This window comes from Setaria viridis, chromosome 7 (assembly GCF_005286985.2).
Source record: "Setaria viridis chromosome 7, Setaria_viridis_v4.0, whole genome shotgun sequence".
In the NCBI taxonomy this organism is placed as follows: domain Eukaryota; kingdom Viridiplantae; phylum Streptophyta; class Magnoliopsida; order Poales; family Poaceae; genus Setaria; species Setaria viridis.
The window spans coordinates 28,105,260-28,119,725 of NC_048269.2; the positions used below are offsets into that span (position 1 = coordinate 28,105,260).

General features: G+C 45.3%; 2 protein-coding genes across 4 annotated transcripts; both read right to left on the reverse strand.

The window, feature by feature from the left end:
* Positions 1–2,359: 2,359 nt before the first annotated feature.
* Positions 2,360–5,568, reverse strand: LOC117865648 (wall-associated receptor kinase 17). Of its 2 annotated transcripts, none has more exons than XM_034749876.2 (4): positions 5,440–5,568; positions 4,247–4,402; positions 3,968–4,120; positions 2,360–3,840 (listed from the first exon to the last, which is right to left on the reverse strand). In XM_034749876.2, exons 3-4 carry the CDS (start codon positions 4,032–4,034, stop codon positions 2,666–2,668), a joined length of 1,242 nt encoding a protein of 413 aa, XP_034605767.1. In that variant the 5' UTR covers positions 4,035–4,120; positions 4,247–4,402; positions 5,440–5,568; the 3' UTR covers positions 2,360–2,665. The 2 variants fall into 2 exon arrangements, with proteins under 2 accessions (XP_034605767.1, XP_072151041.1); XM_072294940.1 differs by having other exon boundaries at positions 4,247–5,219; positions 5,440–5,554.
* Positions 5,569–8,215: 2,647 nt separating this feature from the next.
* Positions 8,216–11,740, reverse strand: LOC117865649 (transcription factor EAT1). 2 transcript variants are annotated; one of them, XM_034749879.2, is made up of 4 exons: positions 10,855–11,740; positions 9,833–10,747; positions 8,708–9,127; positions 8,216–8,550 (listed from the first exon to the last, which is right to left on the reverse strand). In XM_034749879.2, the coding sequence occupies exons 2-4, from the start codon at positions 10,709–10,711 to the stop codon at positions 8,455–8,457; spliced, it is 1,395 nt and encodes a 464-aa protein (XP_034605770.1). In that variant the 5' UTR covers positions 10,712–10,747; positions 10,855–11,740; the 3' UTR covers positions 8,216–8,454. The 2 variants fall into 2 exon arrangements, with proteins under 2 accessions (XP_034605770.1, XP_072151132.1); XM_072295031.1 differs by having other exon boundaries at positions 9,833–11,740.
* Between the last annotated feature and the right edge of the window lie 2,726 nt (positions 11,741–14,466).

Here is a 14,466-nt window from a genome sequence, read left to right on the forward strand (position 1 = left end):
GAGTCTACAGCTCTACTCCAGACTCCAAGCCTTCTCCACGCGTCTTACCCCGCGCAATCCGATCAATCTCAAGCGGCTTGTCCACGATGGCTCCGCCCCGCACCCCTGACTCCACTTCCCACCACCACCATCCTACGTTGGCAGGACGGAACGGCACTGCGCGGCCTTTGCTGCCGAAGGCTTTGCGGGAATGCAGCAATGCCTATCAGGCTATCACCGCATCACGCCGCTTCACAAGCTTGCCTCCATCACCGGCTGCCCATCCACAGGAAAATTCCCAGTGTGTTACATAAGATTTTTTTTTAGATGAAATGGCATAGTAGAGTTTAAAAAGGAGATAGGAAAGTTGTATCTTTATGGAGATATAATTTAGACTTTGATATCCAAGACGAAAACTGTGTACATGCACTTGGCCATTGTATAGATACACCTTATCTAAGAATTAATTTTAAGATTTCTATAAGAAATAATACCAACATACTACGCTCAGGTGTGCTATATCATACTTATAATTATACAAAATGATCAGGAACAGAGTCAAAATTAGTGGGGGACAGGCAAGTTATACCATACAAGTTTCTTAGAAATCGGTACCAGACTAAATAAATTTGAGAAAATCTCAATGCAAATCTAATGAACTACTCCATCCGTCCCAATTACTATTTGTTTCGACTTTTCTAAATACATAAACTTTATTAATCTAGATATATGTTATGTCTAAATACGTAGCAAAAGTTATGTACCTAAAAAATTTAGAACAAATAGTAATTGGAACAGGAACAGAGGGAGTATAATGGAAAAGTTTTGAGCATAGGGGGCCATGGCCCCTACCGGCCCCTCTCTGGCTCCATCCCTGGACATGACAATTGGAGAGAGTGACATGATACAATGCACTTGAATTGGTCTAAGTGATGGTCTCTAACCACTACAATAGTGGATTTGAGTCCTCAACACCGAGAGTATCTAGATGGGAGCACCTGAATCGCTTGTGAAACCTTCTATTCGAGCCTGGGCCAACCACGGTGGACCTAGATAAAGGCATCCAAGGGTGCTATCCTACTAGTCTCACCATGGACTGCTACTTCTAGTTTGCGCTCATCAATGAGGTTCACTATTTTGCAAATTTGTCATCATACAATCTGTTTTCATAGGAAATCAATATTGACTCCAACCACGATCGTACAGGGATTAACCTACGTGGCGGCCGCTATCCACGACAATTGTGGATTTGAGTCCTCAACATCGATCTAGAGGCCCTAGCTGGGACTGCGCTTAAAATGTTCATGAAACCTTCTTTCCGAGTCTGAGCCAACCACAGTGGATCAGGATAGTTGCATCCCATACGGGTGCTATCCAGCCAGTTAGGATGACCATCCACTACTTCTTACCTCCACTCATAAGTGAGGTTCACTATTTTGCCATCATACGGTTCTTTCCGTGAAAAGCTAAGTCAATGTTTGGTTCGAACCTCGATCACGCGTTGACTCCAAACGTACCAAGTCTTCCTCTCACGGACCTGTGGAAGTCCGGCCTACCCCTTCCTAGTGCCGGTATAGCGTGACCGTCGTTTTGCCAGAAAACGATTGCAAGAACACGGCAACCTCACCGTGTGGTCTGCTTCCATATTGCTGCCGGCCAAGTCACGCGCCCGCAGCCCGCGCACCACTGAACGCAGGCCGGTCAACCGCTGCAGCGGCGGCCGGTGCTGTTGCGCGGTCACTCGCCCTGGCGATGCTGGCTCTCTTGCCGTTGTTGCCTCGCGGTGCGCTCTCGCAGGGACCGGCGCTGCGGCCACCGCTTCTGAACGTGACAACGTTCGACTGCGACAACGTCCCGTAGCCCTTCGGCGCCTCTCTACCTGGCTTCGAGCTGACATGCGGGCCAAAGAATGAAGTGGATTCGAGCCCCTGATGCTGAGAGGGACCTAGCGGGGAGCCGCGGACTGCCGATCGACTACCCTCGAACCACTCGTGACACACTTTCTGTGAAGCTGTCAAGTACCGAGCCAAACACGGTGGACCGACGGCACCCCATCCGTCGTGCGTGCTGTCCTGCCAGTCACGATTGCCACCCACTAAGCTAGTCCTTTTGGAACGCATCAGTTAGGTTTACTGTTTATATATGAGTGTATCATCATACGTTTTTTCTTTTCTTTTCCATGGAAAAAGCTTTGCTCATGATGCCTTTGACTCGCACGTTGCCAGGTCTTCCACACACCTGTGGTCCGAACTTATTAATACGGAGTACTACACTACCCTTTCCCTCCTAGTGCTGCTAAGTGAGCATCGTTTTCTAGAAATTAAAAAAGAAGACTGAAATTAAGAAAACCAGGAACATGACACAAGAACACACAGGCAGCTAAACCCCATGTACTGACTAGCACGCAGCCAAGCCTTCCACTAAGAAAACCGTGAACATCATCCGAGAACATAGCATACTCGCCGGGTCGCGTGCTTTCCCTTGATAGGCAGCAGACAAGCAGGCGCCCTATGCTTGGCACACTCCAAGGATGAACATAATATAAAAGAATGCCCCCTCTACCAACTTGTTTATTACAGTCTGGCCGTTAGCCGGATCAGTGGGAGCTAATAAGCACAAGATGAAGAAATCACTAAGATGGAACTGAGAATATAGAAACCAGCTAAAACCTCTGTTTATGACAGAGTTACTGAGTTAGGATGAGAGACATGCTCTCATCTCCGGCAATGCCATCACTATCGAGGCACAAACCCGGTGGTGTGTTAATGCTCATCTCTTCGTGGCACCACGACTCCTCAAGCAGAGTCTCGCTCTTTAGGATAAAGTGCTGTCTCATCAACCTTCTCAGTGCTTCAAGTTCAATCGCAACCTCTATCATCCTTGGCCGTTCTTCCCCTTTCAACCTTAAGCATCGTAATGCCAACTTTGCAACTGTTTCAACATGTTTCATTCCAGCTTCCTCAGCTACTTCAGGATCAACAATGTCCAACAACTTATTTTGATGGAATAACATACTAAATTGCAGCGCTAGGCTTCTCACATCTTCCATCATATCATCCATAATAGGTTTCTTCCTTGTCAGTAGCTCGATGAGTACCACACCAAAGCTGTACACATCACTCTTGTCAGTCAATTGGCTTGTCTGGAAGTACTCAGGGTCCATGTACCCTAGTGTCCCTTGCACTAATGTTGTCACATGGGTCTGATTGTATGGTATTGGTCTTGAAGCACCAAAATCTGACACCTTTGCGGTGAAGTTCTTGTCAAGAAGTATGTTCAACGACTTGACATCTCTATGAATTATTGCTATCTTTGCAGCTAAGTGTAAATATGCAAGTGCCGATGCAGTTTCAACTGCAATGCTTAGACGGATCTCCCATGATATCGGGGCTGATGTATTGTGAAGATGATGAAAAAGGGCCCCATTAGTAATGAATTCATAAACCAATAAGGGAACTTCTGTCTCAAGACAACATCCTAATAGCTGGACCACATTCTTGTGCTTCGCTTGTGAAAGAATGATGAGCTCATTGATGAATTGTTCCATCTGGGTCTGATCAACTCGCTGTGCCTTCTTGATTGCCACAACCACTTGATTGGATAGTATGCCTTTGTAGACGGTCCCAAATCCTCCTCTGCCAACAATATTGTCATTGCTGAAGTTGTTGGTTGCTTTGTCCAGCTCGCTGGAGGTGAATATATGCAGTGATGCCCTCTCAGAAAACATCTGCTGCTTCAGCAACAAGCCACCATTCTGCATAAAGTATCTCTGTCTTGTCTTGGAGAGTTTCCTCTTCTTAACAAGCCAATGGATCCAGAAACCAAGAATGAAGAGAATCACAAGCAGAGCTAGTCCTGCAACTGCAGGAGAGGCGCAATAAAATTCAGAACTCTTTTATTGGGTGAAACATTAATTCAACTTGGAATGCCTCATGATTGAGTAAGCAAATCCATCAGTTGTTGTTGAGATATAGCTTCAGACTCTTACCTATTGCAATTACTAGAGTGCCTACTCCATTGCAACCGCTTCCCTCCCTCAAGCCATCCCCGCTCATCCCTGCTGGGCACCTGCACTGGAAACTACCGATTGTGTTGACGCACTTATGCGTGCATGGATTTCTGGTGGAGCATTCATCAATATCTTGCCAACATCCACATGAAGATAAAACATATATCAGACATGGACTGTGCTTGCCAGCAGTTCGAGATACAAAAGCTAGTGATTACGAGACCCAAAATTATAAGCATGGATGGAAGACTTTGTTACCTTGGCATCCGTCAGGACCTTGCAGGTATGGATTCCCCTCAAATCCCTGGGAGCAATTGCAGCGGTAACCAATTCCATTTGATGAGTTGTAGCAGTAGGTATTCTCCCTGCAGGCATATGATGTGGTCTGTTTTGCCTCTTCACAGCTGCCACCATCTATAGACCATTCAAGCACAACAGGTCGGTATTGAGGTTTCGTACTATTTGTGTTGCTCAAGTCAGTACTTAAAAACCTATATGAGTTCTGCTCCACGATGAACGCCTCGCCACATGGCAGAGTACTGTTGTCCTTGTTGGATATAATACTGAACTCTAACTCCAGCTTCTTTAACCCTTTCGGCACCAGAGCTTGGCAGCAAGCCACACCAGAGCATGAACCATTAACGATATTATCTTTGGTAGAACAAAAGGAAGCACAACCACCGCTATACCCGCTACTGCTATTCAACAGCATGGCCACCACATTACAACCCAGAGCTGTGAACTTGTTTCTTGTGTCTGAGAATGTGAAGACGGTCCCCTCAAGGCTAATGCTGGAGTTTCCTAAGCACTGGTGAGAATTGATACTAGCCAATATGGTCATAAAACCATCCAGTAATGAGATGTCAAGAATCCCAAACACACTGTCTCCAACGGACAGCACCGGACCACCAGGTCCAGATTTGCTAGATCCAGAGCCACATGATATCTGGAACCCTTGGGACAGGAAGCGGCTCTTACCAGCAATACCAAAAGGATATGGAATGGAAATATTGGAGCACCTGGATGTGCTTGGTTCCATAGGATGAGCAAAGGATAAAAAGAAGCATGTGAGGAGGAGTGATTGCAGGAGAAAAACGAGAAGCATATCCTTCTTTGTTCTTTTACAAGAGAAGATAGTCTTTAGGGAAGAATACGGGAGCACTTGTTTAGCAACTAATTCTGAAGGACTCAAATCATGGAAGTCGAATCTGGCTCATTTATTGATCTCAGCCTGGGTTGTGTTTGGACAAGTTTATCAGCGAGGATGGAGAATTATAGTAGAAGAAAAGGGCAAAGTATTTCCTTCAGAACTCGTTTGAGAAGAAAAAATAGGCCACCGAAAAGGTTGCAGTAGTTAATTATCAACTAACATTCAAGTGAGCAGAAGTCGTAGAAGAAAAGATTGTCTCACCAAGAAGGGGATTAGGGGAAGACTAAGAACAGGAACCTACCACTTGGACTCAGTTAGTCCGCACTCCATGTGATGGGCAGTATCTCCAGAAGCAAACAGGAAGCAACCAGTTGTGGAGCTCTATGCTGAAATTCTTGCTCCTGCTTCCAAGACGCCTAATTTTCTGTTGTTAAGACGGGCTTGTTTCTTTATAAAATGGTGTGCCTGACCGTTGCTGTCACCCGACATTGACTCAAAGATACTGTATTGCAGAGGACAAAGTCAGTCCCCCACAGTCAGACGAATGCATTCAGACTGAGAATTGACTATTGCTGTGACGCAGGTGGCCATCAACGTCATTGGACTAGGTATTAATCATATATTAAGAAGTATGGAGGTATATTGAACAAGAAATTATCAAATAATTTTTTAGTAAGCAAAGGTATGCTTGAGTGGAACATTACAGAGATTCACGGACGTTGTGTGCATATGGTTACTCCGGCTTAACCCCTGAATTAGAAACATACTACACTGCAGACGTAAAAACTTATAGGTTTGAGACAAGGGGGCGATAAATCTAGGGTTTAAGCCCCCCCAATTACGTACCTCGCTCTTTGCAGGCTCGTGGCGGTCGCGGTGTCCTCGACAGTCGCTGGCTCGCATAAGGGAATGCAGAGAAAAGAGGAAGCACGCGCGGCGCCTTCTCCGGTGACGGTGGTGAGGATCGGGGCCTCGGCGCTGTACCGGTCGGTCACGAGGAGGATCTTGCTGCCCAGGGCGGTGACGATGGCGGGGTTACGATCCGCCGGTACCTCGATCCGGAGGGCGCAGGGCACGGGGAGGCGCCGCAGCTTGTCGCCGGCGGCGGCGGCGGCGTCGGAGGTGGGCTCGAACGCGTCGACCTCCAGCTTGTGGATGCTGTACCCCATCTCCCAGTCGTCCATTACGAGGTAGAGGTGCTTCTGCCCCCGCCGCGGCCGCTTGGCCGCCGCGCCGTCGTCGCAGTGCTGCTCCCGCCCCCGCCGCCTGGAGTCGGAGGAGCTGGACATCTTCCCGTCTGTGCTTCGATCGGGAGAGAACTCCTCGTCTTGTGCGCGCGCGCCCGTTTGTTCATAGGATCCCTCTGCATGTATATAGGCTACAATTCAGACCCCGAATCCGATTTGAACTCGTGATCGCGGACTCGGACGTCACGTTACCGCCGTGGCACTTGGCAGCCGCCGGGGATCCGAGTGACACTGTGATAGGGCGATCGAAAAGGCTGACGTGGCAGTTGACCATGGATCAAATCAAAATGTCAAAAGCATGAAGCGCGGAATCGTGCCGGGTTGCCGGCGGCTTCCCGTTCCTCGCGAATCCCAATCCCTCCGCACTGCAAGCCAGCGCTTCTTCCCGTCCTGGCGAGTCTCCGCACTTGCGAATCGCAGGCTCCCGACTCTTTCTTGCAGCAGCATACCCGGCAAATCTCAAGGGGACCTGAAGGGAGGAAGGGGGATGGGTTGGCCGTGGTGCCTAGCACTGGACGGAAGGTGTGGCAGCCGTCGGCGCCGGCGAATCGCGGAGAGAGCTGACCATCCGGAGGCGGCGGGCTTATCTGTGAACATTTCCAGGATCCAGGGGTATTTATGAAAAACATTGGACCGGGACTATTAATAGCGATCCAAATCAGGGGGTTTTCTGTAAATTTTCAGGCCGTCGGCATGGAGGTCGCCGTCGCCGTGCTTCCCACCAGCGGATGCCGTACATCTCGCGCCACCATCCGTCAAGAGGGAGCAGTGAAGCACCCAGCCGAGGCGCCGGAGCCGGCAATGTCGATCCCACGAACGCTTCTGCCTTCCACAGTCGGCGGGGCGAGCCACCGGGTTTCAACCGGACCCGTCCTCGCCTGTAGCCTCGAAGGCCGCCGCGCCGGAGTGGAGCAAGAAGCCGCGATAAGTGGTGGGACACGGGATGCACAGCGGAGGGGAATGACGTGCCCATGCAGGGGCCGCCCGGCCGGCTTGGGAGGATGGGGATGGCGGGCAATGAATGCAACGGAGGCCGCGATGGCGGACGGCGTCTGACGAGCTGATCTTCGTCGGCTCTCTCCGATCAAGGACGGCCTCAAACACGCCGGGAACTTGCGCCCGGATCAGGAACAGCACCGTGCACCAATGACGGCTTTCGGTGTATATGTGCATCCGTGGTTTGACTGAATGTCTGAATCAGGAAAAAGCAGGACACAGAACGGAATGGTAAACCTCGCTTCTTTTATGGAATGGAACGCCTCCACAGGGAAGTGGCGGTTTCTTCGAGCATTTCAGATGGTTTGGGAAATGTGGATCGAAGCAACGGTGTACCTACTGGTAACTGCATTTGCCTTGCCTGCAGGCTATTGCTGCTAAAGCGGCAGTCGTGGCTGGTGGTGCCCGTGAGGTGTTCGGCGTATTGCGCCATTCGACCAGGATTGCCTCTGATGGCAGGAGCGGACGGGCGTCAGTCATGAGATCTGTGGTAAGGATGCTATGCGTTGCCCTTTTTTTTATTCATGTGCAAACCTTCAAAAACGTCTGATGCATCCATGCTTGTGACTTCATGCCTGATTGCCACTGGCCCATTTCTAACTAGCTCTTTCATGTCATGGGAGTAGGATTATAAAAAAACACGGTAAACGTTTTTGAATTCTAATCATTGTGAGGTGCCCCCACATTCTGGTATGCTTGTAGCAATTTCTGAGATTGATACCATCTTTTGAAAAACACATTGAGCTTCTCTTTTGAAACAACTAATAATGAGGCATCTGAGCTACTAAAATAAATTATGAGAACCAACTTATTTGAAAATTAATCCCAATTCAATGAGCAGCAAGAGTTAATCATTTAGATACTGAGACATATGCGCGTTGAAGCGTTTCTATAAGCAGGGCTAGGTAAGTCATACAATAACAAACGAGTCTAGGCTCTAGGCATGGCAAAAGCTTGCTGATGCAAAAGACGAAGTTTTCTCCATGCCTGAGCAAATAAGTTTGCTCACAGAAACAGCTAACAGAAAATTCCCAGTCAACAAACATAGTTTGAACTGTAATACAAGCTAAAGTTTAGTTGAAAATGTTAAAAGTTTGACGCTGTGCATCCACTGCTTCAAGAAGCCTCTTAGCCACTGCACATGCATAAACTGAGGAGCCTTCAGGTACCTGCGTGAGTGTGGATGATGAAGCATTATGAATAGGCTAAATGATGCCTTCCATGAAAATAAAGATGTTGATGATGGAACATTACTATTGGTGCTAAGAGATAGTTGCGGGAAAAGACTTCTTGGTGCAACTTTAAATGAAAGAAGTTGTATGTTACCTTGGTGTTAAACATGAATATATGGTGATCTCCTATTACCCCCCCAACTGCATGGATTAGGTCCAGTTGGAACTCATCTAGAACCTTTGCAGCATGAAACAAAGAGTTGTCCTTCTTCTTTTCTGTGAGCTTGATGTTTACTTCATCATCCACTATGCGGACATCAACATGGCACTCCTTTGACCTCCTCTGAACCCACGAGCTCCTTATGGCTCCAATGAGCTGATTGTCTTGATCATCCCTGATTGGCTTCACTGATGAGCTCTCACCATCAGCAGCTGCCTGATGATCCAACTTTATCCTCTTCTCCCTATTATTGCCATGCCTCTTCTGTTCCACAAGGATCTTTAGTTCCTTCACTGTTCGATTAAGCTCATCTATATACTCAATGGCATCGCCTACTATAGAAGCCCTGTCATTCTGGAATAACAGTAGTGCAATATTTTTTAGTTCCATCTCCATGAAATAAGTGCCCCCAAAAAGTACACCATAGGATTTCTATCTGTCATGTGATCTACTGTATTTTTCCGAAGTTAGCGAGAAGGTGCTGTTGTCTAATTGACTAAGATAAGTGAGATCAGGGTAACCTAATGAGGATGACGTTGTGCTTTAGTGCAAAATTATATAGCGCAAGAAAATTACAAAACCTTTTTTTTCTCCAAGTAAAACACAGGGTATTAGCACATAAAATTTGGACGAATGAGGTGAATACGAATACAGTAATATGCTATGTCACTTTAGTTATCAGCAAGAACAGAGAAATTATGTTATGACAATCACGTTGAATAGGATATTATTATCAGGCTGCATATTCTGTAATCTATAAACCTATGTAACAAGGTGTAGCAGAGCTTAAAGTAGTGTTCAAGAGATAAGAGTAAGACCAGCAAAAGTTATCCCCTGTATATTACTTAATTTATGTTTATTTAGAAACCTACTCAGTATACATCAGGCAGATGAATACAAATTTTATGCTAACAATATTGCTCAGTTTGCATAAACTGCTGGATTATTTGAAAAAAGTTAGTGAAAATTTGGAATCAAATTGAGACTCTTGAGAGTCACTAAATTATTTTCAGCCAAAAGAGCTAATTTCTATTATGAAGAAATGATGAATGGATGAACCTTGGTAGGATTTGGGAAGAGCATCCTCAAAGTCCTGTACTTCACATTTAGCTGTTCCCGCCTCTCTCTCTCAGTTGCAAAATTAGCTTTTCCCTTGCCCTTACTAAACTCACCCTTCCCTCTTCTGCATTCCAGTACGCTATCAAACTGTCTGTCATCTACCTCCTGAAAAAGATCTCCTAGGCTTCCAGCTCCAATCATAACTTCTCTTTCATCCTCACCGGGAAACAGCCCATAATTCTGTGGCAGTGAATGGCATATATCATTTGCCAGATGAGTTTGAGTAGCATGATACCCTAAATGCACAGATGAATCACCAGTGAACATCAATCCATTGTCTGGAATTGCTGCTACTCCTGCAAGCTCACCATTAAGATCCAAATAGTTACTACCATTCAGCGCTGCATCACCAAAGACAGATGTTGCTGCAGGAAATGCTGAAGCAACATTGATCCGAAGAAGATTTAGGAGATCAGGTGCGGGTGTGTAAGCACCATTTGGATACAGTGCAGCATCATATTGTTGGATCTCTGGTTCCACCAACATGTTTTCTGAATATCCTCCAAACTGATGGTTGATGCTTTGATCTTGGATAGTGCAGACAGAAGGATCCCAGCTTGCAGTTTCTCCTGGGGGAGCCTCTTGTTCCAAATCAATTCCTAGTTGATGCTGAAGGAGATTAGTTCCTCCTACATCTTCAGAGGAAAAATTGGTTGGACTGGAGAGTGCTTCCGTGGAAAAGGAGGGAACTTTGAATTTCTGCAGCTCAATGCTTGTGTCACCGTTGCCCTTAGGAATTTGAGAAGAGTCATGGATGAAAGGTCCTGCCATGAGACACTGATCATGGGAGCCTTCAAAATAGCCACCCCCAGGAATCATTTTGGCACAACAGTGCCTGCTATCTTCACTCCAAATCTAAATCAACACAGATTGGAAATTGGTAAGCATAAGAGTATCCTTTGAACTCAGATTTGAGACAGAATGAAATGAAAAATGATGCCGAAGAACAAACACCATCGTACATGAGAATTGAATATAGCTACAATACAAATGGGGGAAATAGCAAGGGGGAAATATGACTCTGATGAATGTCACAGTAGATATAATTCAATCAGGCATGGAACATTTCAGTTGGACTGGTTGTTTTGGTTGTTTCAAGGGAAGGTGGAGCCGTGGAGTTGAAGCTAGGCAGTCTGGAAGTCTGTTTCTTTCCGTGCAGAGAAGTTTCTTATAGCTTGATTTTTGAGACATGAAGCAACTTTGCTTGTTGCAGACCTAACAAACTCCTTACCATCTTTTTTGCCCCCCACTAATCATATTCATATTGATGCGTTCGACAAAAAAAATCATATTCATATTGATGTTTGATAAAATATGCTTCAACCACCCAATCTCATAATTTGTGCAAAATACTGAATATCATGATATCCTTGATTAATCATTAAATGTAAGACTGATCAGCTGAACGAAGCACTAAATTTTACGATGTGTTTTTTTTAACTCTGATTATCAATTAAATTTTTCGAGGAACATAGAAATAGAACAATGGAATATGATTTGCATATGCAAACAGCAGTAGTAAGTTCAAGAAGAGCACATACCTTCCTTCCTTTCTCCCTTCCTCTCTTTCTTTCTTTCTTTCTTTCTTTCTTTCTTTCTTTCTTTCTTTCTTTCTTTCTTTCTTTGCCTTCTTTCTTTCTTTCTTTCTTTCTTTCTTCCTTCCTTCCTTCCTTTCTTTCTTTCTTTTGCCTCAGCTGTTTTTAGTGAAGGGAGCTTTGTTTACAAAGTAGCAACTCAAAAACTCACAATACCAAGTTTCTGTGCTATGGCAAGGGTATTATAGTGGAAGGTCATGGAACAATAATTTGGTCACCACACAAAAATGGTGGGATGTAAAATAGAGGTTCGTGTCTGTAGCAATGACAATCATTTTGCTGAGGTATCCTCTTAACCATATAAGAATGGTCAAAGTAAAGGGCTATCATATGATTATTATTATTATAACCATTCTTGTTATTAAGAGACACGAAACGAGAAAGACGGAAACCTCACACCCTTTGGATTGGCATCTTTGATGCTATTCACCTGTAGGAAGTTGAAAAGTGTAAGTCATGCCTTCTGCCTTTTCACCATATTTGGTGAATGTACTGGTGCAGCTATACTTTGAGAAACAAAATTTTGAACTATGGAACTACCTACAAGATTTGCAATATTCGAAGAGCGTATCTTTGGGTATAGAATTGTGATACAGCATTAGTTATTCAAGCTCATTTGTGTTAGCACATACCAATGCTGTGTTCTTGACCTTGTGATTTCTAGAAGTTCTGGATTTTTCTCCCATCATGTTACTGGTTGTCAGTAAATCTAGAATCCAAACAGAATTTCTAAGGATCAAGTGCTAGGTAGTTGAATTTCTTTCAAAAAGTGCTAGGTAGTTGAATACATCACAAAACTGAGTTCCCCTCAAACTGACAATAGGAAACACCATGCATGGAAACTGCAGGATAGTGATGATATGTATGCTCCACCGCATGCCATTAGTAGCTCATAGCATAAGATTCCACTGTCGTCCTGTATGATTAACGGATCAGTTGTATTCAAGAACTGTACCATTTTGTTTTGCATATCGAAATCTCCGTATCGAATTCTCAGTCATAAGAACTGAACCTGTTCCACTACCCAAATCTTTATCATTATTTCTGTTTGAGTGAAATTTTTGTGCTCAGTATGATTGTAACTGTGATACTAATGAATACCGTCTTTGGTGTTTCATATTTTCTTGTCTTTTGGTGGCTTGTTGTCGTATATAATACTCGTTTAGCCCCTTCAGAACATTTCATTCTGAGTGCCCAATTTATTGACATTTATTGCATCCTGCACTTCTTGCAGTTGTCCATGTGGCATCTGGTGCTCATCAGTTCACGTTCCAGAATTCCTTGCATCTAGGATGCACGATGGTATCAGGGGAAGTTTCAATCCTGATGCAAGATCTCATGCTTGCAGTGTTTACTACAATTATTTTGAGTGCTGCAGGCAGAAAAAAGACCTCATCATATCGGTGCAGTGCCTAGAAAGGTGCATCTTGACAATTGTCATTCACTTATAGCATTGTTTGTTTTAAAGTTCCCAATCAACATAGGTAAGCTTGGTTATTCGACCGCTTCAAGTGTGTGAAGAAACTAGCATTGCTAATGGGGCGTCAGCAGAACAAGCTTTACTTCAAAGTTGTTCAACTTTACATAGCCAGATTAATAGAAAAAGCTAATGATCGTAACCATTATACAGCTATGCCTGGTGGTAACAAGCTCTTCGGTTCACTGGTGAGCGCCCTGACATGGTGTTCAGCAAACATAATTTGTTATTATTCTCTTTGGCGTTCGTCCTTTTTTTTAATCTTTTGCAAGCATGGTGTTCCTTTATTTTAACAAAATAGCGTGGACTTCATTTATCCTGCAATGGAGGCTCGACCAGACTGAAGAAAGCAAGTAACCGTTTATGATCACTTATGAGATTACATACCTAAGAACACAAGAATAGCTTAGCTGCCTTCCTATAAGCTATTGGAGGATAGTGACTGAGATTGTTCACTGCATACAATTTATGCTCAATTGGTGAGGAATGAAGTGATTTATAGCCCTGTTATATGCAATCATTATTTGTTCAGTTTGAGTTTGGAATGAGCTAAGCCTTTCGCAAGATACAAGAACCGAGAAAATGAAGGGTAAATAATAAAGCTGTCCAAATGAGCCGAGTGAGTAAAGGATAATCGTTTGCAACTGAACATGTTTTTCCTTGTGTGCAGCAGTGGAAGGTCATGGCAAGAACAGACTTGGAGGGAGAAGGAGCCAGAAGGGTTTCCTCTGAAATCTGAATCAAGTCTGAGGAAGCAGAGACGGCGAAGTGAGGTGAGCCGAGTTCAGAGCACCTCTTCTCGTTGCTTCCCGTCCTTCCTCCTCGGAGGAAACGTGAGAAGACTTCTGCTAACCACCATGGCTCCGTCAGCTTGCGGCGTCCCGCGGCGCGGCCTCGAATCGAAGAGAAGATGCTGTGTTGCTTTAAAGGGGAGACGGGGAGTGGGAGACGTCCCATGTCATGCCCTCCACGCTTGGGCTGGATTCCTGGTGGGTTGCTGGGGACATGAGGAAAGTGTTCGGCGCAGCTTCGTAACGGCACATGTCCTTGCAGAAAGAGCACACGGTTCCTCTGAGTCTGAGACCGCGAGACGTGCCAAGGACACATGTGTGTTCTCGCTTTCTGTTGCCTGCATGTCCAATGTGTTTTTGCTCAGTCAGTGTTCGTAGTCTGATTTCTGGAGGCATGAGCTGCGCTGCTGCCTGCGGGAGTTTGTTAGCTCTGAATCTCTGATGAACTTACACGATCATATCTGATGTAAACTTGACTCGGCTTTTGTGGCGGTGTTTTTCCTATGACCGAGCTGAAGCTGAACTGTACTGGAGAAGGAAAATGAGAGACTTGATCAACCAGCCACGTTCAATGGACCTCCTCATTCCTCCCGGAAGTGTCATGGAGCCATGGAGATGTCCAAGCCCGTGGGAGAGCTTACCGTTGACATCATTGGCAGTGGCGGTCGCAGACTCACCAAACTCTGCTCGTATTTCAGAAACAAAGAATCC

What these genes read in the sequence shown, in the direction of transcription:
- LOC117865649 (XM_034749879.2), bottom strand. Translation starts at nt 10,711, where the DNA reads ATGATTCCTGGGGGTGGCTATTTTGAAGGCTCCCATGATCAGTGTCTC. An exon ending in TCTTCCCAAATCCTACCAAG is followed by an intron (nt 9,128 to 9,832) that starts GTTCATCCATTC and finishes CTGTTATTCCAG; the next exon opens with AATGACAGGGCTTCTATAGT. An exon ending in TATTCATGTTTAACACCAAG is followed by an intron (nt 8,551 to 8,707) that starts GTAACATACAAC and finishes ACACTCACGCAG; the next exon opens with GTACCTGAAGGCTCCTCAGT.
- LOC117865648 (XM_072294940.1), bottom strand. Translation starts at nt 5,093, where the DNA reads ATGCTTCTCGTTTTTCTCCTGCAATCACTCCTCCTCACATGCTTCTTT. An exon ending in AGGTCCTGACGGATGCCAAG is followed by an intron (nt 4,121 to 4,246) that starts GTAACAAAGTCT and finishes GATGTTGGCAAG; the next exon opens with ATATTGATGAATGCTCCACC. An exon ending in CACTCTAGTAATTGCAATAG is followed by an intron (nt 3,841 to 3,967) that starts GTAAGAGTCTGA and finishes CCTCTCCTGCAG; the next exon opens with TTGCAGGACTAGCTCTGCTT.